This window comes from Vombatus ursinus, unplaced genomic scaffold, assembly GCF_900497805.2.
Source record: "Vombatus ursinus unplaced genomic scaffold, bare-nosed wombat genome assembly UNPS02014799.1, whole genome shotgun sequence".
NCBI lineage: Eukaryota > Metazoa > Chordata > Mammalia > Diprotodontia > Vombatidae > Vombatus > Vombatus ursinus.
The window spans coordinates 30,903,535-30,927,675 of NW_020954577.1; the positions used below are offsets into that span (position 1 = coordinate 30,903,535).

A 24,141-nucleotide genomic window follows, 5' to 3' on the forward strand; every position below is an offset into this window, starting at 1 on the left:
GGAGCCGCAAGAAAACAAAAGATAAGCCAGATATCAGCCAGTCAACAAATATTTCCTGAATGCCCGATCTGTGCCTAGCACAAAGCACATGTAACTTGCTCTCTTACAAAATATCTTGGTGTGTTGAATATATTTGGTGAGTTCATGTCTCTTTCCCCAAAAAGGAAAAAAAGAAAATCTTTTCATTTGGAATGTTTTGTTGGCCATACGTTTTTGAATCTTTTTGAGAGATAACGTGGCTTATTGATTAGAGGGCAGATCGTTGTGTAAGGAAGGTGCGGGGTCAACTTCTGCAAATACGCTTGCTGTGTGACCTTGAGAAAGTTGTTTAATCCCCCAGTGCCCCCTGGCAACTCCAGAAGACTGGAAATTACAGGTGAATTATCCCTCTGTACCAAGAGAAAAGGTTTCTACATTGGGACTTCACTAAACTAACGAAGTCATGAGTCCACCCCCCCATCTCAGCAAGTAACCAATTAACCAATAAACATTTATTGAGTATCTGCTATATTTAAAAGGTTTAAGTGAGGGCTCATAATGAACTCTGTTTAGACTAGTTAATCCCTAGGCTAGCTGAAAGATGATTTCTTTTCAAGTTGCAGTAGATTTCCAACAGGAGCCCCCACAGAGGGCTTGATGAGTTCATCAGTAGAGGGAAGAGCCTGACGAAAAAAGCCTTGGGTCTTTGCAATAGTGTATCTAAAGTGCTAGAGTAAAGAAATTATAATGTTATGACAAAATTTATGGATAGTAAAGACTTGAAGGTGTATTTTCCTAACTGATTTTTCATCTTACTGTGACTCCTTTTTCAATTTCCCAATACCAGTATTTTCTGGTGTTTTTTTTTTTTATAGGAAACCACAACATGGAGATGTTCTCATACCGATTAGATCTCATTGTCTCATTTCTTCACTTACCCTTGAATTCGTCTCACTTTTTAATAAAGTCCCTCCTGTTCTGGAAAATGTGAATTTCCATGTTCAGGAGTTTCATGCCCTCACTTAGGGCTGATCACAGATTTAATTTCATGCAAACCTGATTGAACGTTTAAAACACAATGCACGCTTCAGGGACTTGGAGCCATTCTAATAAAATGTGTTTTTGTGGATAGAGTGGCCCCTTTTTTTTTTTTTTTTTTTTTGCTTCTTTTGTCTCTGAAGATAGAGTTGTTGTTTTTTTAAAAGTACTTTTACTGCTGGCTTTTATGCCTCATATCTTAGTATCCAAATCATAGACGCCTCTGTTGCTCTTTGTGAAACTTTGAAGGAAATGATACTCATAAGAGTGAGTTGGAATTTAATTACCTGAGATGTAATTTGCTTATGAAATTGTATATATTCAAAAAGAAAGAGCAGTTTTGAGTATCAGCCATAGAGGAGAGCTTAATAGCTTTTCAAAATACATGTGAAAGAGATTTTCCTCTAAACTGGTTATGTCCAGACTAGGAGAATTAGAATGATCTTAGTATAATATTTGACTGCATGTGTTTTTTCCCCCCACTCTGGGCCCATGATACTTTTCTTTACTATGATTTTGTAACTCCAAATTTTATCTCCCATGCCAAGGATGGGGAACCAGCAGCCTTAGAGGTCACAGGTGGCCCTCTAGGTCCTCAAGTGTGGCCTTTTGACTGAGTTCAAGTTTTGCAGAACAAATCCTTTTATGAAGGGGATTTGTTCTGTGAAGTTTAGATTCAGTCAAAGGGCTGCACTTGAGGACCTAGAGGGCCACATGTGACCTTGAGGCCACAGGTTCTCTTCCCCAGCCCGTGCCTTACTCACCGAATAGGAAAGCAGTGAGAAAAAAATGGAATATAGTTCTCAGTGATTGAAAACTTGTCCAGATTTCATGTATAAATTAAAAGGTAATAACTTTTGGAAGTTAAAATTTTTTTATAATTGTTTGAAATCATCCATCCATCTTTAGCTTAAACAGAATGTTCTTTATGATAAAGTTTATTTCTGCCTACTAATAAATCAACTTTTGGAGAAAGGAAAATGAATGCATGGGTTTGGGGGAAGAGAATAATGTGATCCGCCTTTGGAACCAAACAAGGTGCTGTAGTTTGGGAGGACTTTAGAAGTTTCTGTGGTCCCCAGTTTCTCTTTGGATAGTTTTAATGACCCAATAATACTGGATTGCTTCCAATGGTGTCTCATGGCTACTTGCAATGCCATTCAACGTTTCTAAAGAAAAGACATTGAGGATGACCTCAGTGGGCAATGGGGAGGTCAGTGGTGGCTTTGAGTAAGCTACAATGTGTTACCAGGGCATGTGGGGCAAAGGATGTTATCAGAGAAGCAACCAGCAAGTAGTTATTAAACACTTAACTTACTATGTGCCAAGCACCATGCTGGCTGTTGGGAATTCAAATACAGTGAATGAAGTATGAATGAACTCCTTACTTGAAGACGTTTTCATTCTAACTGGAGAGATAACAGGTACTGAGTATAGGCAGAATCAATGTAAAGAAAATAAATACAAGGTAGTTAAATACAAATGGGCCTCTAGGTGGCCCAGTAGATAAGCACTGACCCTGGAGTCAGGAGGACCTGAGTTCTTTTTTTTGTTTGTTTTTGCTTTTTGGTGAAGCAATCAGGGTTAAGTGACTTGCCCAGGGTCACACAGCTAGTAAGTGTTATGTGTCTGAGGCTGAGAACTCAGGTCCTCCTGACTCCAAGGCCAGAGCTCTATTCATTGTGCCACCTAGCTGCCCCAGGACCTGAGTTCTAATGTGGCCTCAGACACTCACTCACTGTGTGACCTTCAGCAATTCACTTCACCCTGTTTACCCCAGTTTCCTCATCTGTAAAATGAGCTGGAGAAGAAAATGGCAAACCACTCCAGTATCTTTGCAAGAAAATCCCAAATGGGGTCATAAAGAGTCAACTCAACTGAAACAACTCAACAACAAGAAAAGTTAAATATAAGATTGTTTGAAAGGGAGACAAATAACAGTTGGGGAAAAGGGTATTAGGAGAGGGTTCATTTGGAAGGTGGTGCATCCTGAAGAAAGATTCTGTGAGGTGGAGGCAAAGAGGGTGTCTACTCCAGTCACATGGAAACACCAATCGAAAAGCATGGGGACAAGAGACAGAGTGTTCGGGGTGAGGAACTAAGAGTAGGCTGGCTTGGCCGGGATTGCAATGGGTGGAAGGAGAGTGATATCCAATGATCCTGGCCAAATAAGATGAGGCCAGGTTGTGAAGAGCTTTAATATCCACAGAGGCAACAGGTAGTCTATTAAGGAGGAGAGTGATGTGGCCAGATCTGTACCAAGAGATGGCTTGCTAGTTATATGGAAGGTGGAGGTGAATCAGGAAAGACTTGAAGCAGGCAAAGCAAGAAACATTTATTTAGTGCTTACTGTGTGCCAAGCATGAAGGATATAAATTCAAACACAAGACAGCTTTCATTCTAATGCAAGAAAACAACTCACAAAAGGTAGTTGAAAGGGGGTAAGGCAGGGTACTCACATGAATGACGTGGTGTCAAAGACTTCGAGGGGAGCAGAACCAGGAGGGGAGTGAACAATGGCTGCTCTGGGTCCCCAGTGGGAACAGGAGAGAGAATTCCAGGGCCAGAAGGCCAAAGAGGCAAATGGATGTTCCAAAATGAAGAGAACACAGCACCAAGGGAAGTTCCAGGGTGAGACAACAGCTGAGGCATGGGGCAGTCCAGAAAGCCATAAGCAGAACCAGAAGGACACAGTTGTAATAATGTAGGGGAGAGGCGATGAGGACCTGAACTGAGGAGGTAGCTCTGTGAGAGGAGAGGAGGGGCTGGAGATGAGAAAAGATGGGAAGGGAGAAATGGCCAGATATGGCAAAGGACTGGATATATGGAGGGAGGAGAGGGAAGGAGGATTGTATGATACCCCAGTCACGTGTCAAGAATGAGGGAAAACACACGGACAGCTTGTATGCTATATGTTACCCATGAAATGTCAAAAGAATGGGCAGAAGGCCCCTAGCAGTTTGAGTGGGCCCTTGGGGTGAACTTATGGAAGGACATAGGAGAGGGTAACACAGGTTATGCAGGATGAGTTACATTATGCACATTCATGAGACCACAGATCTCATTAATTGGAGTATTATTATTAGGAGTATTACAGGAATACTGGAAATGCCATGATTGTGGGCCTTTTGTAAATACAGAAAACACTTTGCAGAAATCAATCGGTAGAATTTTAATCCTGGGAAGGATAGCCAGAAAAAAAATCTCGGTCTTTGTCTGTCTCTTTCTGCCTCTTGAACTCTATTTCTTTTCTCTGTCTCTCTCTGTCTCTTTCTGTCTCTGTCTCCCTTTATCCCTCTCTGTGACCTCTCTCTCCTTCTCCATCCCACTCCCCCCATCCTCCCCCTCCCTTTCCTCTCCCTTCTTCTTTCCCTTTCTTTTTCATTCTTTCTCTGTCTCTCTCTTCTTCCTCTCTCTCTCCCTGTCCCTTTTCCTCCCTCTCCTTCCTCATCCTTTTCTCCCTCTCCTTTTCTTTCTTACTCTTTCTCTCCCTCTTCTTTTTCTCTCTCTCCTTCTCCATTTTCCTTTCCTTATTCTTTTTCCCCTCCCTCTTTTTCCTCTCCCTCCCCTCTTCATCCTCCTCTCCCTCTCTCTTCAATTGTTCCTCTGTCTTTCCTCTTTCTGAAGTAGAATCTCATAGGTTCAAATAACTCATGGAACCATGGATGATCCAGATATGTGGAAATCTGGAGAGTCTGGGATTTCTCCTAGAGAAATCTGTCTCCTTGTACTCCCTCCTTTCATCTTGTTCCTGGCTGCCATGGCACCCTTTGATGTGGATTTCTGTCTAGCCTCCAGAACAGCCCAAATAACATAGACACTGTATACAGATCAGGACTAGCCACAAAAGAATTCCCTGCAGCTACAGCTAAGCTGGAGCTATCTGACACATCCCATTGAGCATCAGTTTAAGAGTGAATCCATACCTGTCAGTGATGCATACTCTTCTTGCGCTGTCCTGTATAATCACTAGAAGTTAATGAATATCTTAGTTCACGGCCCAAGGCATAAAGTGCTTAATGAGTGAAAGGTCATTTTATTTTTTAGGAGAGAATATATCTTAACATTTTATCCCCAGCCTAGAGCAGAGAAACCACATGCATATATTATACAAATATACTAAAATTGATTATTTTTTTCCCTCTCTTCCCCCAGGATGGCACCAAGCAGAAAAGAGAACGGAAAAAGACGGTGTCGTTTAGCAGCATGCCGACAGAGAAGAAGATCAGCAGTGCCAGTGACTGCATCAATTCAATGGTCGAAGGCTCAGAACTCAAGAAGGTTCGCTCCAACTCTAGAATTTACCACCGATATTTTCTCTTAGACGCTGACATGCAGTCTCTGCGATGGGAACCATCCAAGAAGGACTCCGAGAAAGCCAAGGTTGACATTAAGTCGATCAAGGAAGTGAGAACAGGAAAAAATACAGATATTTTCCGCAGCAATGGAATTTCTGACCAGATCTCTGAAGACTGTGCGTTTTCTGTCATCTATGGAGAGAATTATGAGTCACTCGACTTAGTGGCCAACTCTGCTGACGTGGCCAACATCTGGGTCACGGGGCTGCGATACCTCATCTCTTATGGAAAGCATACGCTTGACATGATCGAGAGCAGTCAAGACAACATGCGGACTTCTTGGGTTTCACAGTTGTTTAGTGAAGTCGATGTAGATAATTTTGGACACATGTTTCTGTGCACTGCTGTGCAGTGCATCAAAAACCTTAACCCTGGCTTAAAAACAAGCAAAATTGAGCTGAAGTTCAAAGAACTGCATAAGTCCAAGGACAAAACGGGCACTGAAGTGACGAAGGAAGAATTTGCTGAGGTTTTCCACGAGCTCTGTACCCGGCCCGAAATTTATTTCCTTTTAGTCCAGTTTTCGAGCAATAAAGAATTCCTTGATACTAAGGACCTCATGATGTTTTTAGAGGCAGAGCAAGGTGTGGCCCACATCGATGAAGAAGTCAGCCTGGAGATCATTCACAAATACGAGCCATCCAAAGAGGGCCAGGAACGGGGCTGGCTCTCCATCGATGGCTTCACTAACTACCTTATGTCCCCTGACTGCTACATTTTCGATCCAGAGCACAAGCAGGTTTGTCAGGACATGAAGCAACCTTTGTCCCATTACTTTATAAACTCATCTCATAATACCTACCTGATAGAAGACCAGTTCCGAGGCCCGTCGGATATCACAGGGTACATTCGAGCTCTGAAAATGGGCTGTCGGAGTGTTGAATTAGATGTGTGGGATGGGCCAGATAATGAGCCTGTAATTTATACAGGCCACACCATGACCTCGCAGATAGTCTTCCGAAGCGTCATTGATATCATTAACAAGTATGCATTCTTTGCTTCAGGATACCCTCTTATTCTGTGTCTAGAAAACCACTGTTCCATCAAACAGCAAAAGGTAATGGTCCAACACATGAAGAAAATTTTGGGAGACAAACTCTATACGACGTCACCCAACGAGGAAGAATCCTATCTGCCATCTCCCGACGTCCTAAAAGGGAAAATACTCATTAAGGCAAAAAAACTTTCCACCAGTTGCCCTGGGTTAGAGGGAGACGTTACTGATGAAGATGAAGGAGCAGAGATGTCTCAGAGAATAGGGAAAGAAAATGTGGAGCAGGCTAATGTGGTGCCTGTAAAACGATTTCAGCTTTGCAAAGAACTCTCTGAGTTGGTGAGCATCTGCAAATCGGTTCAGTTTAAAGAGTTCCAAGTGTCCTTTCAGGCTCAGAAGTACTGGGAGGTTTGCTCCTTTAACGAAGTGCTCGCTAGCAAATACGCCAATGAGAATCCAGGGGATTTTGTCAATTACAACAAACGTTTTCTTGCCAGAGTCTTTCCGAGTCCCATGAGGATTGATTCTAGCAACATGAACCCTCAGGACTTTTGGAAGTGTGGCTGTCAAATCGTTGCCATGAACTTTCAGACTCCCGGTTTGATGATGGACCTGAACATTGGCTGGTTTCGACAGAACGGGAACTGTGGCTATGTCTTGCGGCCAGCCATCATGAGGGAAGAGGTCTCCTTCTTTAGCGCAAACACAAAAGATTCTGTTCCTGGGGTGTCCCCGCAGCTCCTCCACATCAAAATCATCAGCGGGCAGAACTTCCCCAAGCCCAAAGGCTCAGGTGCCAAAGGGGATGTGGTGGATCCTTACGTCTACGTGGAGATCCATGGAATCCCCGCAGACTGTGCCGAACAAAGGACAAAAACTGTCAACCAGAACGGAGACACTCCCATTTTTGATGAAAGTTTTGAATTTCAGATCAACCTCCCAGAACTGGCCATGGTGCGCTTTGTAGTATTGGATGATGATTATATTGGGGATGAATTTATTGGGCAGTACACGATTCCCTTTGAGTGTTTACAGACTGGCTACCGGCATGTTCCTCTGCAGTCTTTAACTGGGGAGGTATTGCCTCATGCATCTTTATTTGTTCATGTGGCTATTACTAACAGGAGGGGAGGAGGGAAGCCGCACAAGAGGGGACTTTCTGTAAGGAAAGGGAAAAAATCCAGGGAATATGCCTCTTTGAGAACCTTATGGATTAAAACAGTAGATGAAGTGTTCAAGAGTGCCCAGCCGCCTATACGGGATGCCACAGATTTGAGAGAGAACATGCAGGTACATTTCTTGTTTCTTAAAAATCCAACCTTTGGTGTTTCCACAGAGCTCTCAGATGTATATTGTTTACACAGTTACTATGCATATTCTAGACTCAAATGATTTGTAAATGTCAATTGCATTCAAACTATTTTTCATTAATTACATATTACCCCCTATCAATCATATTTTTAAAAGTGCAATTGAATATTTTTGTGCTGAAAAATGGATAACTCATGGTACAAGTGTTTGTCTTGTCTTTTATCACAAAAGTTTGCTAATAGAGCTTTTTTTTTCCTATGAAGATGTAAATGAGAAACAGAAATGTTGTTTCTGCCTTGATGTCTGTAAATATTCCTTAATGTGAACACAACTGAACATCTCTTCAAGAGGTGCAGCAGGGCCTGTGATGTTCCTGTACCTTCTATAATGGATTCCATACTGGATGGATACAGAGTAGGAGCTCAGGAAATCATTGCTGGTTGATGGATTCATTTGGTTTGTTAACATTGTTTTAGAAGACTTTCTAAATATCTAAAAATAGATACTCATTTGTTTAAATAAAGACTATAAGGTATCTATGTTTATAGTAGGAGATAAGGTCTGCCTATGTGGAGAATATAATGGTGTCTAAAAGCAATCACGCAACAAATTATTTACTGAGCAGCTACCATATGGCTGGTGGATGGATGCTCAACTCGGCCTGAGTTCAGTGCTGCCTCTGAGGCTTACAGACTGTGTAGCCATGATGAGACTTGCAGATTGAACGATACTTCAGAGAAAACCTGGATTCAGGTTCTAGTCTTACATTTATTCCCTGGGGAGCGTTGGGCAAAAATTCACTTCTGTGAACCTCAATTCCTCACCTGTCAAATGAGGCCTAAATGACATCAAGCTCAAAATCTATGATCCTGTGGTCAAATCACTGAATCTCTCAGAATTTCAATGTCTCCATCTTTAATGTGGGGATAAGGACATCTGTAGAACCTTCTTCGTTGAGTAACTAGTGGCTCTAATCAGGCGTGTAGAATGTTTGGCAAACATCAAAGTGCCATTTAAATGTCATTTATAATTAGTAAGTACTGGGGGTTATGGAGGATAAAAAAAAATCCAAAGATCTGGGCACTGGCCAATTGTAGAGTATTCTCTGAAAGGTTAGGTACCTTAAAATAATAGAAAAATGAAATGGCCACAATGGGAAGAATTCTACAGGCTGGTAGAATCTGCTCTGTGATTTCTGCACATTTTCCTTAATTGTTTATATTCCATGCTAGCTTCTTGTTCCCTTTGTGACCTTAAAGCTAATTCTTCAATCAAGTAACATTTATTAAGTGTCTACTGTGTACCAAGCACCTGGGCCAAACAGTAATTTCTTTAAGCCTCAGTTTCCCTGTTGGTAAAATGTGTGGAAAGAACCAGATGATCCCTAAGGTCCCTTGTCGCTCTGGAGAACTCTGTTTCCATAGATCTACCAAATCTTTTATTGGTCAGTTTTCAACCATCAATCCCAGTCTTCGTTGATGGCTGTATAATCTCTTATTTAGTTGGTGAATGTTTTCTTATTTGATTTCCCTTAGAGGGAAAATATAATGAGAGGCTGTGTGGTATAATGGGTAGAGAACCAAGCCAGGGATCAGGAAGACCTGAGTTTAGGTCTTTCTTTTGACATATGCTGGCAATGTAACTCTCAATGCCTCCAAGTAATTCTGTGATTCTTAAGCTGCAGCTCTGCGTTGGTGGAGGAAATCTCCTCACTGGGAGTTCCCTACCCCAGTGAAATTGAAGGGTTGATCCAAAAAAAAAAAAAAGGAGGGGAAGAGCATACAATAAAAGCATACCCATCTTTCTTGGAGAATGGGATCTTGATTTAGTATTAGGCGTAACTGACCATAGGGTGCAGTGTGCCATGCCCCGAGGCGATGATGCATCCATTCAGGATACTGACCTACCTGAACACCATCTCTGTAGCTATTGCAGGACCCAAGGAGCAGAAAGTTATCCGGAAACAGAAAAATGGGGAAAATCCTGGCTCACTCAATTGATGGGAGTTTATTAATTTTCTCAAGGATAAGTTGGGAGCAGGGAGCACAGTCATGAATTCTTGGACAGGCAAACTGGGCAGACATTTAATTTTGTGCAAAATAGATACTTCATTAATTCATGGCACTGGGATTTTATGGGTGTGGATCTTTCCTCTGCCCACATAACTTGTTGCTTTCTTTCCATAGAGTAGACAGACTTAGAGGGTAATTGTGGCTGAAAATTTTCTCATTTTGTGGGTGACTTGATAATGAGCATCTCCTAACTCAGGCTGGGCCTTAGATGATGTACAGTGGAGGTGGCAAAAAGATACAGGGATCAGTTTGATGCTTGCATTAAATGTGACAATAAGAATCAGCCAAAAATAATTCAGAAGGATTACTTAGTCACCCCCTCCCTAAAACAAGGGTAATTGGCAAAAGTCACAATGATTACTCACTTCTGTAGGCTGTTGTTAAATATGTTTTTCTTTCTCATACCCTCGCCTATAGCTGCCAGCTCCTGCTCAGATCGACACCCCTGTTTGTACATTCATTCATAATTACCTTGCCGGGCTCAGAGTCATAGGGCCATAGATTTTGAACTTGGAGGCCATCCTGTCCATTTTACATATGAGGAAACTGAGGCCCAGGGAAGTTAAATGAGTTCCCCACTGATGTTGGCCTCCCAGCCTAACTTTAAATACTAGGAATTTATTATGACGGTGCTCCATTTAATAGATGGAAAAACTGGGGCCCAGGGAGGTTAGGTCCCTATTGATGGTAGTCTGTGACTATAACTTTAAATATTAAGAATTTGTTATGATAATGCTTATTGTTGATATTGGAGAAAGAGGTCCTGGACTTGCATAATGAATTTCCAGTATGGAAAGCCCCTTCATTGATGCAGATGGGCAAACCATCTGTCACTTAGAGTCTTAGTTGCCTGAGATCTGAAGAGGTTCATCAGGTTATCTATGTCCTATATAGGCAGTTATATATGTCAGAAGTAGGGCTAAACTCAGGTTTTCTAGAATCCAAGTCTGGCCCTTTATCCACTACCCCATGGTACCTCATTATTATTCTTTATATCAGGTGTCCCCAAAGTCTTAGGGTGGTTTTAAGTATTTTAGGTATTGAGGATATCTAGTATAATACTGCTAATGGCAACAGCTCACATTTGTATAGACCTCTACCATTGCCAAAGCCCTTTCCTCACTATAACCCAATGATAGGTCATGTAAGTTGTATTATCTCCATTTTGTTGATGAGAAAACTGAGAGCTGACTTCCTCGATGTCATTTGGCTAAGTTTCTGAGCCAAGACTCATCCTCAGGCTCAGTGTGCTTTCTCTGTCCCATGCTCTGCCTCTCGTCACAAGGTATCCTTGAGTTTTCTTAAATGGATGTTCTTGTGGTATGCCTCTAGTGATCTGAAAGGAGGACCTAAAGACCTTTGGGAACACAAATGAGAGTTTACAGAGGACCAGAAGGAAGATGAGTTAGCTCAGAAAGCCAAGGCTATGCCTCCCCGGGCTGTATGCCCATGATGGGGTCACCGGCCCACCACCTGCTCAAAGGGCATTTGGAACTGGAGCCAATGCTGGCCCAAGTATTTGTCTGTGTATTGCAGGAAATAACCCGGTGAGATTCAAATTTCTACGATACTCATTTCACCTTTCCTGTGGTATATGTGCACTTCAAACAATGGCTGACTTTTTTTTAATACACTTTTTTTTCCCCCTTGAAGGTAGATAGGAGCTAGTTTTTGTGTGTTCACACTTGTATGTCAATATTAGCATTGCTGTGAACTTTAGTCTGGAGAGGTCATGCCCTCCGGAAGAATTTTGCCTCTCTGCCTTTTTCAGTGCTTTGGAAAAGTTCCGGTTACAAATGTCCATAACTACATTTACTTTGGAAAATAGCCATTTAATTTTTTTTCTTTTCCGGATAAAATGATCGTCATCCAGTTCACTCAAGGCTCTGTTAATGACCATTATGCCAGGCCATTCGAGTATGACACGAAGTGGCCTGAAGGAGGAATGGGAAAGCATAGCTCACTGTGAAGTAACCCCTTTCTTTCTCTTTAACAGAATGCAGTGGTTTCATTCAAAGAATTATGCGGACTTTCTTCTGTAGCAAACCTCATGCAGTGCATTCTGGCCGTGTCGACACGCCTACTTGGACCGGACAACACGCCCTTGGTGGTGCTGAATCTCAATGATCAGTACCCCACAATGGAGTTGCAAGGGATAGTGCCGGAGGTTTTGAAAAAGATTGTCACCACGTACGACATGGTAAGTGGCTCTTTGGCGTTGTATGGAAGCCAAATGAGAAAGGCATTGTTAGATGATACGCCAGACATGTGGTGGAAGGGTGTGTTGAGCACTTCCCCCGTCTCATGCTTTAATTCCTGTGTTGGAAATGTTCCCATGAATATGAGGCCTTTTTTTTGTTTTGTGAGATTGGGTCTCCCAATCTGATTTGGATCTCAGTAAGACTCACGTGATTTTCCTCAATAGACAGGAGTATTGAGTATTGAGACAGGGTTGAGAGCTGAGAGAGACCTCAGAGACCATTGAGTTGGACGTCTTTTTGTAGGTGACAAAACAGATGTATAGAAAGTCAAGTGCTTTGCCCAGGGTCCACAGCTAGTGGGTGTTTGATGTGGGGTTTGAACCCCAAGGCCAGTGTTCCATCCACAGCTATAAGGTGCCTCTCAAACAGCCTATGCTAGTAAATGCAAGGGATTTCAGGAAAAGGTCCAAACAACTACCGACGTAAAGAGATCAAAAACCTTCTGTAAATTGAAAATATAATCCTTAATCCTGTGAAGCATTTGGTCCTACATTCAGTCCTAAAAAAGAAGATAGAATTCGATCACCAACCAATGCTTCTCCTGGACCCTGCCAGACTTCACTGACACAAAGACACACCAGCATCAAACCTGAGGCGTAGGGATGGTATGAAAGGGGGGGGGAAGGAAAGATGTGGTTAGAGTATTAGTGAGAGAGGAAAAGTGAAAGAGAGAGAGAAAAAGTGAGAGAGAGAGAGAGAAAGAGAAAGTGAAAGAGAGAAAAAGTCAAAGAGCCCAGGGAGAGGGAGAGAGAGAAAGGAGAAGAGAGAGAAAATGGAGGGGGAGAAAGAGAGAGAGAGAGTGTTTATACCAGCTGATGCCTTCACAGAGAGATGGAAGGTAAAATGATGTGTTGCTGTAGCAACTCCCCAGGAAGGAAGGAGGCCTGAGTGTGAACGGGGTACCCTGGGGCTGCCTCCCACCCCATCTGTTCCCAGAGAAGGGTGAGAAAAGAGAGGAGGCCTCCTGGCCAGGCACCCAGGAGAGAAGGGGGATGCAGCCTGTTCCTCCTACCTCCTGGAAGGCAGGGAATGATGAAGAGGTAACCGGGGTTCTTCCCACCATGTCCTCTCTAATCAGCTCCAGGGTAAGGAAGTCTGACAACAATGATCTCCCCCCCTCGCCCCCCACAAAAGGCTGCTCCTCATTTCTCCCTCAAAACCAGAGGCAAGATTGCTCTAACCACCCCCTCCCCATTCCCGAGTGCTAGCTGGTGCCCACGGAGTGCCTCTGGCAGCATCCCTGAGCTCCTGTGGGGATAAGCCACTTCTCCACCGGGTAGCTGAGCTCCCTTTTGGAGGCTGTCCGTCGGCTCCAAGCTTGAGAGCCAGAGGAGAGCTCGAAGGCTGTCAGGTGTAAGCCCCCTGATTTTTACAGATGAGGAAACAGGCCCAGGGAAATTAAGGTCACATGGACAGCAAGTGACCAACCTGGACTCTGAACTTGGATCCTCTGACTCCCCATCTAATACCTTTTACAGCCATGCCACACTGCCTCCCATCATGCAGTGTTTTAAGTTATGGGCATTTTCATATGGTCTTAAGGTTTTCATGGATTAACAGGTCATTCCCCATAACAATCCTGTGATTTAAGTGCTATCATCCCCATTCTATAGATGGAGAAACTGAGGCTGGGAGAGGCCAAACAACTTGCAGAGGCTTATCACTATTGCTGGGTATTAGTGTGAAGGCCTCTGATCAAAGACAAGGCTGTGTCCAGCCTGGAGTAGGGACGTGGCTATGCTATGATTTGCCCTCCTTACTTCGAAAGTCTGCGCTAATGGGCATTGTGTAGTCTAGGTAGATTATTCTAGTTTCTAGACTATCTGGCTGATGATCCTGTTATGTTCATCTTGCCTTATTTTTGTGTTATAAAATGATCAGGCAAAACATTCTGATTGAATTAAAAATTAGAGATGAGGAAATTTGTACTCTCTGATTCAGAATTCCAACAGCTCTGATGCCTTGTGCCTCTGGCTTTGTCTATTTCCTCCTTTCATTAATTCCGTCTGTTAAAATAAGTAATGAAAAGAGTCAAGATGAAACTCAAATCATCTCCACAGCCGTATTAGAAAAAAATGTCTTCTAATATTTTATGGTCATTTTTCATTGGAACATCAGTATTCATTTTTTTTTAGAAAAAAAATATTTCATAGTTTCTCTTCTTATGACAATATATTATCACCCTACAAGAGGAAAGTTAGAGTATGGTAGTGAAGAACTAGTTAAAAGAAAAGAATAAGTAGTCAAGGGCCCCTTCTTACTCCTAATAGGCTCTGGTTTCATAAAATATTGATAGGGAATGTAGAGAAGGCCTAGAGTAACCTACAGCCTTTAAAGTATGAGAATACTAGTACTGGACATTTATGTCGCATTTTAAGATTTCCAAAGCACTTTACAAATATTGTCTAATTTTATCCTCATAACAACCCCGGGAAGGAGATGCTATTTTTATCTACATTTTACAGAAGAGGAAACTATGTGAAGTGACTTCTCCTCCAGGGTCCCACAGCTCCTAAGTGTCTGAGACTGGATTTGAACTCAGGTCTTCCTGACTCCAGGCCCAGTGCTCTATCAATGACGCCAAAGAGCTGCCTAGATGCCTTTACATTTTTATTTTTTATCCTTAAGGAATTCTATGGCTCTTGATCAAAAGTTCACCTTAGAAACATTATTTCTCTCACTTTTGACATCTTACTTTTGGAAAAAGGCATTGTAAGTCTTCCCTTTGTAATATGAGGACAAAAAAGTAAAAAATCACCTGCATTCATATTACACACTAATGTTTGTCAACTTATTTCCTGCCAACAACATTGTAGGGTAGGTATTTCAAGTATCATCCCCATTTTACAGATGAGGAAACTAAGAGGTCAAGTGATACACACAACTAGGCTATGCAACCAGAAAGTATCAGTGCTTGGATTTGAACTCAGATCTCCTCAATCTTAAGTCCCATCTTGTTTTTCATGCCTCAGATCTCCTCAATTTTAAGTCCCACCTTGTTTTTCATGCCTGTATTCTGCCTCTTGACAAAAGAATATTGTGTTATAACAAAAAGACTGTGATTGGGGCAGCTAGGTGTTGCAGTGGATAGAGCACTGGACCTGGAGTCAAGAGGACCTGAGTTCAAATTCGGCCTCAGAAACGTAACATATACTAGCTGTGTGACCCTGGGCAAGTCACTTAACCCCATTGGCTAGCAAAAAAATAAAAACAAAACAACAACAACAAAAAAAAAACTGTGATTGATAATGAGCTCTATCGCTTGAATGCAAAGAATCTACTTGAATACTCCCAGGATCTAAGATTCTGTTGGTATGGAAACTTCCGTCAGTGAAGGATAACATAACCCTTGTCCTTTAACTGCCACTGAAAAAGCGATGAGCCCCTCTGAACTTGACTGGACCCATGATTCGGTCCATCTCTGGGCTCATACTCAAAACCTTTCCATCTTGATAGGCCCTGCCAAATGGAGCACATAGCACTGTCATAGCCTATAGGAACCCAAGGTACCTTCTATACCACGATGCAGCATCAGGAGACTTTATTAAGCTGTAGTAATTGTTCACCTTTTTTACAAACACGATCAAAGCCATAATCCAGCCATTTGGCTCTTTTTAGGATTTTCTGCAAACGTTTGAAGATATTACATATATTCTTGTGCCTGAATGAATCTCACTAAAGTATGGAGATCACTTGTGGAGAGGAAAACTGGGGAAATTAAGAGGTTTCATGAGATACACAACATAAAAGCTCTCTAAAGAAGAAATGGTTTCTATTTATTTTGGTTTTTTCCCCCCTGAAATTGGAGATAATGCTTCTGATTAAAGAGAAGATGAGGAATCAGAAGATGAAAAAGAGAGACATGAAAAAGAACTTAGGAGGTGTCATGAGTATAGTTAATGGGACGCTCCCAAAATGGTGAACTTGCTTCACCCCACCCAAAACCAACTGGTGTTTGAATGATATTTCCCTAGAAACCAGTTGGTCTTAATGGATACAAATCCAAATATTTTTTACCAACATATTCCCTTTGTTCTTTATTTTTTCTCCAAATGAATCCATTCCACACTTTCTTTTTCAATTTCACCTCCAATTTATTGGTGGTGACCTCTTGTAGTTTGGATCAAGAAATGATGGTGATGGTCAGTCCAATTAGCTAGTAAGGGTCATTTATTTTGTGTGTATTAAACAACTTGTGTCTTCTAAGATATTATTTGTCCAGCACTCAGCACGACTGGTGCGTAGTAGGTGCTTAATAAATGATAGTTTATTACTGACTGACTGAGAATGTTCCATTCAATTCTGAATCTCTCAGTCCTCTCTATTTACCTGTGATTTGAGTTGCTCAGTCAGTAAAACATCTCTTTATTTTCCTAGAGTAGAAACTATTTCTAAAATTAAGTGTAGAAGATGACTCTTCCCCCTTACTTATTAGCTTTGATCAGGATTCTCCATAAAAAGAAAGTACCAACGTTGGGTGAGCTCAGCCGCGTCTTGCGTTGTGTTGATTTGGCTTTATTTATTTTTTCTTGGCCTTTTTTTAATGTGCTGAAGAGAGGAATTACATTTCAGGATTCTGGTCATGTGGGCCAAACCAGAGATGGTCTGTAATAAGGTTACTCTTGATTCCTGCCTCCTTCGTGGGTTCTTTTGTCACTGGATCACTACAGAAGTCATCGTTAAAAAAGCGTCTTTTAATTGGAGGTGAAAACTTTGCCAGTCACTGGAGTGGGAATACAAAGTCTAGGGAGGTGGCTCTGCTAGAAGACAAGAGTGAACTACAGATTACTTGTGTGAGAAATGGAGTCTTTCAGTAAGGAAAGGGTGGGAGGGGTGGGGTCCTCAAAAGGAAGAGTCAGAAACCCACAAACTCTAGTTTCAGATCTTGTGGCTGGATATGGGGTGACTATCAATACAAAGAGATTTTGAAATACAATTACTCTATCACTGTCAAAGTCCCACATGCTGTACAGTTATCCTTTCCACATTATGGGGGTTAAAGATGTGGTGCCCCCTGCGATCTGGAAAATCCGTGTAAAATGTTTTGGCCCTCCCTTTGTACCAGAAAAGCAGTCTGAATTTTTTCTTTGTCTTCTATGGGTGTTTACATTATTAAAGGATAAACTATGTTGCTATTAAACAATACTGTACATATATTTTATGCATTTCCAAGTTTCTAAACTTTTTCTGTCATCTGCTGGCTTTCCTATATCATCTGCAGCTTCTGTAAAAACTCCCCAAAATTCCCGTTTCTTTCTCATGCCGACCCATGATATATCAAAACCATGATAGGGAAAGTTGTGACGTGGATGGGGATAACTTGTTTAGTTTTGCCGGGGGGTACTAAAGCTAGTTGTGCAAAGCCAATTACTGGAGCAATCTAATAGAAGAAGCTGTGGTTTGAAGTCAATGAGTCAATCAATCAACAAGTGATTGTTACTACTGTGTTAGGCACTAGGGATATACACATAGTAAAGGAAATAATCCCTGCTCGTCAACGGCTCACCTTGTAAAGGGGCAGATGACAAGTTCACATATAAATATCATACAAATATCAGAGCATATCATTAGCATCACATTTGGCTCCTGAGCACGCCTCCTTTGAGCTCTTTACGGAGGCATGAGTAAGCAAAGTGAAGAGTTGAGTTGTTATCCCATAAAAATGGAACCATCAATCAATCAGAAAGCATTTATTAAGTATCTTCCAGGCTCAAAGACGAATGTGAAACAGTCTCTGCCTTCAGTGGGCTTACATTCTGTCAGGCACCTTTGTCCGCACAATCAGGATAATTCAAGAAGTGATTCCCTACCCCCTCTGGCTGCATTGACGTGTCTTTGTGTGACGTAGATTGCCCATTTTTCATTCTCAAGGACCTTCTCTCCTTCCACCCTGGGAGAATTCTAGACAGAAGATATATGCTGTTAAAAAACCAAGTAAAATAGGGCTTCCTTCTGAGCCTAAGCTCTGAATAGAACAGCACTTGATTTGGGATCAAATGTTAAATTGAGATATGTGAAGGTTTATGGCCTGTCATTATTTTTTTTCTCTTTTAAGATTCTATAGGTAATACGTGGCAGAGCCAGATTTGAATTCAAGTCCCTTGACTCCCGAGTCCACTGCACTGTATATGTGCATGCTCACAGAGTCTTCAGTTGTTTGCTGTGGTTTCATATATGTCAGTATTTTCTCTCTCAATAACTCATGAGCTTATTGGGAGATTAGACTACGTCTGTTATTTCTGGATCCCCTTAGGGCTGACTATAGCACTGAACATGGTGGTACTCAGTTGATGTTTGTTGATTAACAACCTAGGATCACATTATCCACCATCACTGACCTTGGTTTCATTCAGTTCAACAAGCATCTATTGTCAGCAGTGTGCCTGGCACTGTGCTGGGGGTTTGGGGAGACAAAGTCATAAATCAAATAGTCCCTACCCTTGAAGAGCTTACATTCGTCTGATGTTCTCCTAAAAAATGGCCAAGACACCCATCTTGTTGGACACATCTTTTTCAGTGCTCATTTTTATGCCTGTATAACCTTGACTACTTCTTTTGGGTGAATCTTTTACTCTTGAGTATTTGAGGAAAATGGCACATCCCTTGGTGTGTTCAGCTTTGAGAGACGGGAATAATGATGAAAGTCCACCTTGGTCATTGCTAAGAGATAACTTGGAAAAAGAAAATGGCGTGGCCAGTGACATATAGTTTGTGAAAAGAAATGGCCTCTCAGAGAAGGACTTTTTTAAAAGAAAAATATGAATTTAAAATTTTGACTTCATTGAAATTTGCCTTGAAATATTGAACTAGACTGCCAGGATCTAGTTTTTTCTTCTTCTTCTTTGTTTAGGTTTTCACAGATTCCAGGCTCTGTCTGAGAGTTTGGTTTGAGATTGATTTCTGTTTTGTTTTGTTTTCGCAACGTTCTTGGAATAATTTCTTCATTACATTCAAATTCTGTTTTCCTTGGCCCAAAAAAGAGACAGGAGCACATCACTGGTGTTTGCTTTGGGCCCCTCCTTTTTAAACAGAAAATGGTGATCAAATTTACCAAGAACAGTGTTTGGTACTTACGAATTAACCCATTGGAGTCATTGCTTCTAGATTCTTTCACCTATAGACCGAGAGAGATCGATTGACCTAGAACCTGAGTTCTTGAGCTCTAACACCTACAACTTTATTCTCCCTACTTTGGGTTTGGGAGGTCACTAGCAACCATCCTGGTGCCAGAAATGAAACTAGTCTCCCTGCTCCACCCCTCCTCTTCAGAATGAAAGCTCTTTGAGGGCAAGGACTAGTAGTTGTTTTATCCTTGTTTTCCCAGCACCTGTCATGGTGCCTTGCTCATAAGTGCTCAAGAAATACCTATAAATTATTGGATGAATGACTCTTCCAGATCCTTAGTTGAAAACTGTGCTACTTGATTGAATGTGAGAGTGCGTAGCTTCTATACCTGCCTGTGCTCGTTGCTATGAAAGAATCTGTCTGTTTATCCATCTGTCCATCCATCCATCCATCCATCTGTCCATCTATCTATCTATCTATCTATCCATCCATCTACACATATATACATATATGTGCACATACATATATACACATACATATTCATATGTGTACAATGTACAAATGAGATAATTGCAAAGTATTTAGCACAATGCCTAGTACATAGTAAGTGCTATATAAATTTTAGCTCTTATTATTATACACACACACATACGTATTTCATACTCTTACTGAAATACTAGTTAGAAGTATGACAGATTCTTCATGACATTTGTTGGCCTTGCCTAGAAATTATCCTAGCCTTATATATAGCTAAAATGTATGTCTTGTCTATGTTATAGTTACACAGGTAGTGTAATGGATAAACAATTGGATTTCAAATTAGGAATTCCTGAATTCCTCTCTTAGACACTTACTAACTCTGTGACCCTAGGCAAATCACTTCACCTCCTAGCCTCAGTTTCCTCATCTGTTACTGTGGGGATGATAATAGCACCTATCCCCCAGGGCTGTTGTGAGGATAAAAGAATTTTGCAAACTTTAAGGTGTTATATAAATGCTTGTTATTATTATTGTTATTATTGGTTTAAGGTTTGCAAAGTGCTTTACATGTAGATGCTATTATCTCCATCTTATGGAAGAGGAAGCTGAAGTTGAGAATCTTAGTCTCCAAGTTGGGATAGACTTCAGAGACCCTGTAATGACTGGAGGTACTTTACCTTTCTGGTGGGGGGAGGTCTCTAAACTTTTTATTTTAATATTTGACTAATTATATTTAAGGTAATGAATTGGTTTCTTTTATAGTCCCACATATTTTATTTTGGGCATTTTAAAACATTATTCTGAGGCATCTATAAGCTTCACAAGACTGCCTGAGGGGTCCATCACACACACAAAAGTTAAGAATCCCTGATTAAGTCCAAGCTGGCCAGAGTCCCCTCTGACATTCCCAACAAGTGGGGATCTAGCCCTTTTTCTTTATCTCCAGGCAAGGTGAGCCTTCCACCTCCCTCAGCAGTCCATTCTACTTACGGTTAATTGATAGATTTTTTTTTTCCTTTCATGAAGCCTAAAGTTGCTTCTGCTCCTTCACCGAGATCTGGCAGTTTGCTCTAATGCTGGCATTTTGTTCACTATTGCCCACTGTTCTAGCCAAATAGCATCTTTTTTGCTTTGGATTCTGTCAGGTAGTATATTAGTTATCCACCTCAGTTTCATGCCATGCCGAGCTTTGCTAAGTGTGCCATGTATGCCTTCATTCAAGTCATTGACCAGAAGAAAAAAAAAAAATGATGACTAGACCTGAGTAAGAGAAAGTCCCTGGACATCTGGCCATAAACTTCCTTCTAGGTCGATATCAACCCATTCATTTGGTCAAATGCACCAAATACAGTTCCGGATCCACCAAACTGGGTGATGATCTAGTCCACAGTTCTCCATTCTGTCATCAAGAATGTCATGTGAGACTTTGTCAGATGCCTTGGGGAAGTCCACACATGCTATGAGTCTGGGATTCCCCTGATCTTCAGCTCTCTTCCTTGGTTCATACTGGTTCACCACAATCATTTCAATCATTACAAACCATCCCTTTCCTAAAGAATTCTAGAATTTTCCACTCTTGTCTTCTTCCCGTGCCTCATTGTGGTGTAGAGGAGACCGTGAGGTCTCAAAGGCAATGCTGTTTGAGTCTACTCTGGCAGATCCTGCCCATCTGGAAAGGCTTTAGATGCAGAAAGACCTGGTAAAGGAGGGACCGTATGCCTGCTCTCCCAGCTACACTCAGAGAAGCTTGTCCACACGTTGGCCACAGGGGGTGAATTTTTTTAGTCTCAGTACTTCTGGAAAAGTGTCTACTAAAGTTGAAAGGGATTTGCAATCTGTGCTGGTGGAGGGAGTGAGCAAGTGGATTCTTGTAGAAGGAAAGCACAGACTTTTATGAAAACGAGTGTCAAGCTCACAGCTAGCATTTCTATAGCACTTCCAGGCTTATAAAGAACTTTAGAGATACGGCATGTCTCAAAAGTTTGAGTGTGGCTTTATGCTGCTGAAACTTGGAACACCCGGATTTAAGAGCATCTCCTATGCTGCATCAATTGATGGGAGGATAAACATTTTTATTTCAAAGTGATTATTTGTATTTAAGGAACACTTGTACAGATAGGAGAAAGTGAATGTTTATAATCAATCTATTTATAATCAAACTAGCCCTCCTGCCCTTGGAACACCCTCTGTTATCTCACTTGATCCTCACAATAATCCCACAGGATAGGTGTTATTATGATCTCCATTTACAGATGAGGAAACTGAGGCTGACAGAGGGTAAGTGACTTGCCCAGGGTCATACAACTAAGAAATGTCTAGGGCAGGATTTGGACTCTGGTCTTCCTGCCTCAAGCCTTTACAAATCTTGCCCACACCTCTACTTATAGACCAACTTTCTTATTGTTGTTGCTCAGGGGTATCTGACTCTGTGACCTGGTGGACCACAGCAGCTAATATTGGCCATAGGGTTTTCTCAGTAAAGATACTGGAGTGATTTGCCGTTTTCTTCTCCAGTGGATTAAGGCAAACACAGGTTAAATGACTTGTCTAGGGTCGTCCAACCAGTAGCTGTCTGAAGCTAGATTTGAACTCTGGTCTTCCTGACTCCAGCGCTCTATCCACTGAACCATCAGCTTCCTCCAAGGCAGAGGTTAAGTGACTTGCCCAAGGTCACACAGCTAATAAATATCTGAGGCCAGATTTGAATGACCAGCCTTAGGCAGTGGAGAATCCAAGATATCTTTGATAATTCATCCCTCCCAAAATGAAAGATAAATAATCTGATTGGCTAATCTTCCTTAATATGTTAATAGAGTTTTCTCTCTCCTTCTTCCTCCTGGCAACATTTGGCATGTAAACTCTTATTTCCCTTAGATGGCTAATGTGGAAGTTAGGTAGAAATTTCAGTCTGGATTGAGACAGTAACTGAATGGAAGAGATACTTGGGGGCATGCAGGACCCTCCTGGAGCTCCTCAGATTATTTCAGGCGATCTTTTCCACCTACCAGAAAAGTAGAGATGGTCCACTGCCTGGGCTCCATTTTGGATTCCAAAAATGCCCGCAGGAAAATGTATTAACATATTCAATTCAATAAACATTTGTTAAGCTTATATAATGTGCTAGGCATGATGTAAGGTGCTAGGAAAAGAAAGATAACAACAGCAACTAAAAACAAAACCAGGGCCTTCCCTCAAGGGGCTTACATTCTACAGGAAATAATCTACAAGTACCCAGATAAGTAAATACAGAATATCCACAAAGCCCTTATAAACTAGGGACTGCAGGATGCTGTGGGATTTGTGCTACATTTAAGACCACAGGACTTGGGTTTAAAAACTGACCTGGCCATTTTTTACTTGGATGATCTCTCAACGCTTCAGCTTTCTCATCTGTAAGATGAAGGGGTCAAGCTTCTCTGGCCTTACTTAGTTTTAAACGCTATGATTTGTTTTTGTTTTTTGGGTGGGGAGAGGAAATGGCGATGAGCACTCAAAACTGGGAGCTAGTGGATTTTGGAAGAGGCTCCCAAGCCAAACCTTTTTTGTTGTTGTTCAGTGGTTTCAGTCGTGTCGGACTCTCCGTGACCCCATTTGGGGTTTTCTTGGCAAAGATACTAGAGTGCTTCGCCATTTCTTTCTCCAGCTCATTTTACAGATGAGGAAACTGAGGTAAACAGAGTTAAATGACTTGCTCAGGGTCACACAACAAGTAAGATTTGAATTGAGGAAGACCCATCTTCCTGACTCCAGGCCCAGCCCTCTATCTGCTGAGCCAAACCTTGCAGGGTGTAAAATTCTGTACTCATTTCAAATCTATGCCTAAAATTAAACTGAGATGGGAAGGGGGTAATTTGTAGATGCATCTGCTCGACATGATATTTAGAAATCTCTTTCTTTTGTTGGGATCTCAAAGATAGTGATAAAGCCTGGACAAAACAGACAATCTTTCGGCTGTTACTTATTATCCCAGTGGTTTCAATATTTAAATTAGACATGCTTTATAGCCGGATGGTTTGCAATTATCCCATCACATGCTCTTTGTCGGAATTTCCGACTATGAGACTTATCGAGCAGGAGTAGCCTTAACTCAAGTTATCACTGCCAGTTCTTAATGTCGCTGATAGCAGCATGGGTTTTTTCAGAGGAGAGACTGGACAATGTTGCATGTGACCTTGGACTCGAGTAGGGTCATTTGGAAAATAGCCCAGGGAATTAGAACAGCTAGGGAGCTCCAGACTCACTCATTGTGATACACTGCCTAACTTTGCCAAGCTTTCTGATTTATTCTTGTGTATAAAACCTCTCTGGAAATGAAATAGCAATTTGAAATGGGAACTTTCAATAAGTAGGCTAATCTTCCTTTAGGTAATGTATGTAAAATGCTTCAAAAAACTTAAGGTCCTATATAAATGCCAGTTATTATTATTATGATTATAATCATTATAATACCTTGTAGAAAGCAGGCTCTTAACAAATGATTGAATAAAACTAAATATGGACAAAAGGTAAGTAAGAATAACATAAAAAAATCTAGTTCCTAGGTACTAGGAATTATTCTAAAACCAATTCACATGAGAAAAATC

At 41.5% G+C, this 24,141-nt stretch overlaps 1 protein-coding gene across 3 annotated transcripts in view; it reads left to right on the forward strand.

The window, feature by feature from the left end:
- PLCL2 (phospholipase C like 2) overlaps positions 1 to 24,141 on the forward strand; it is a 323,803-nt gene that overhangs the window by 225,597 nt on the left and 74,065 nt on the right. For all 3 annotated transcript variants that reach the window (XM_027872451.1, XM_027872449.1, XM_027872450.1), the window contains exons 3-4: positions 5,173 to 7,659; positions 11,749 to 11,952. In XM_027872451.1, coding sequence (XP_027728252.1) covers positions 5,173 to 7,659; positions 11,749 to 11,952 — 2,691 coding nt within the window. The remainder of the gene's footprint in view (positions 1 to 5,172; positions 7,660 to 11,748; positions 11,953 to 24,141) is intronic.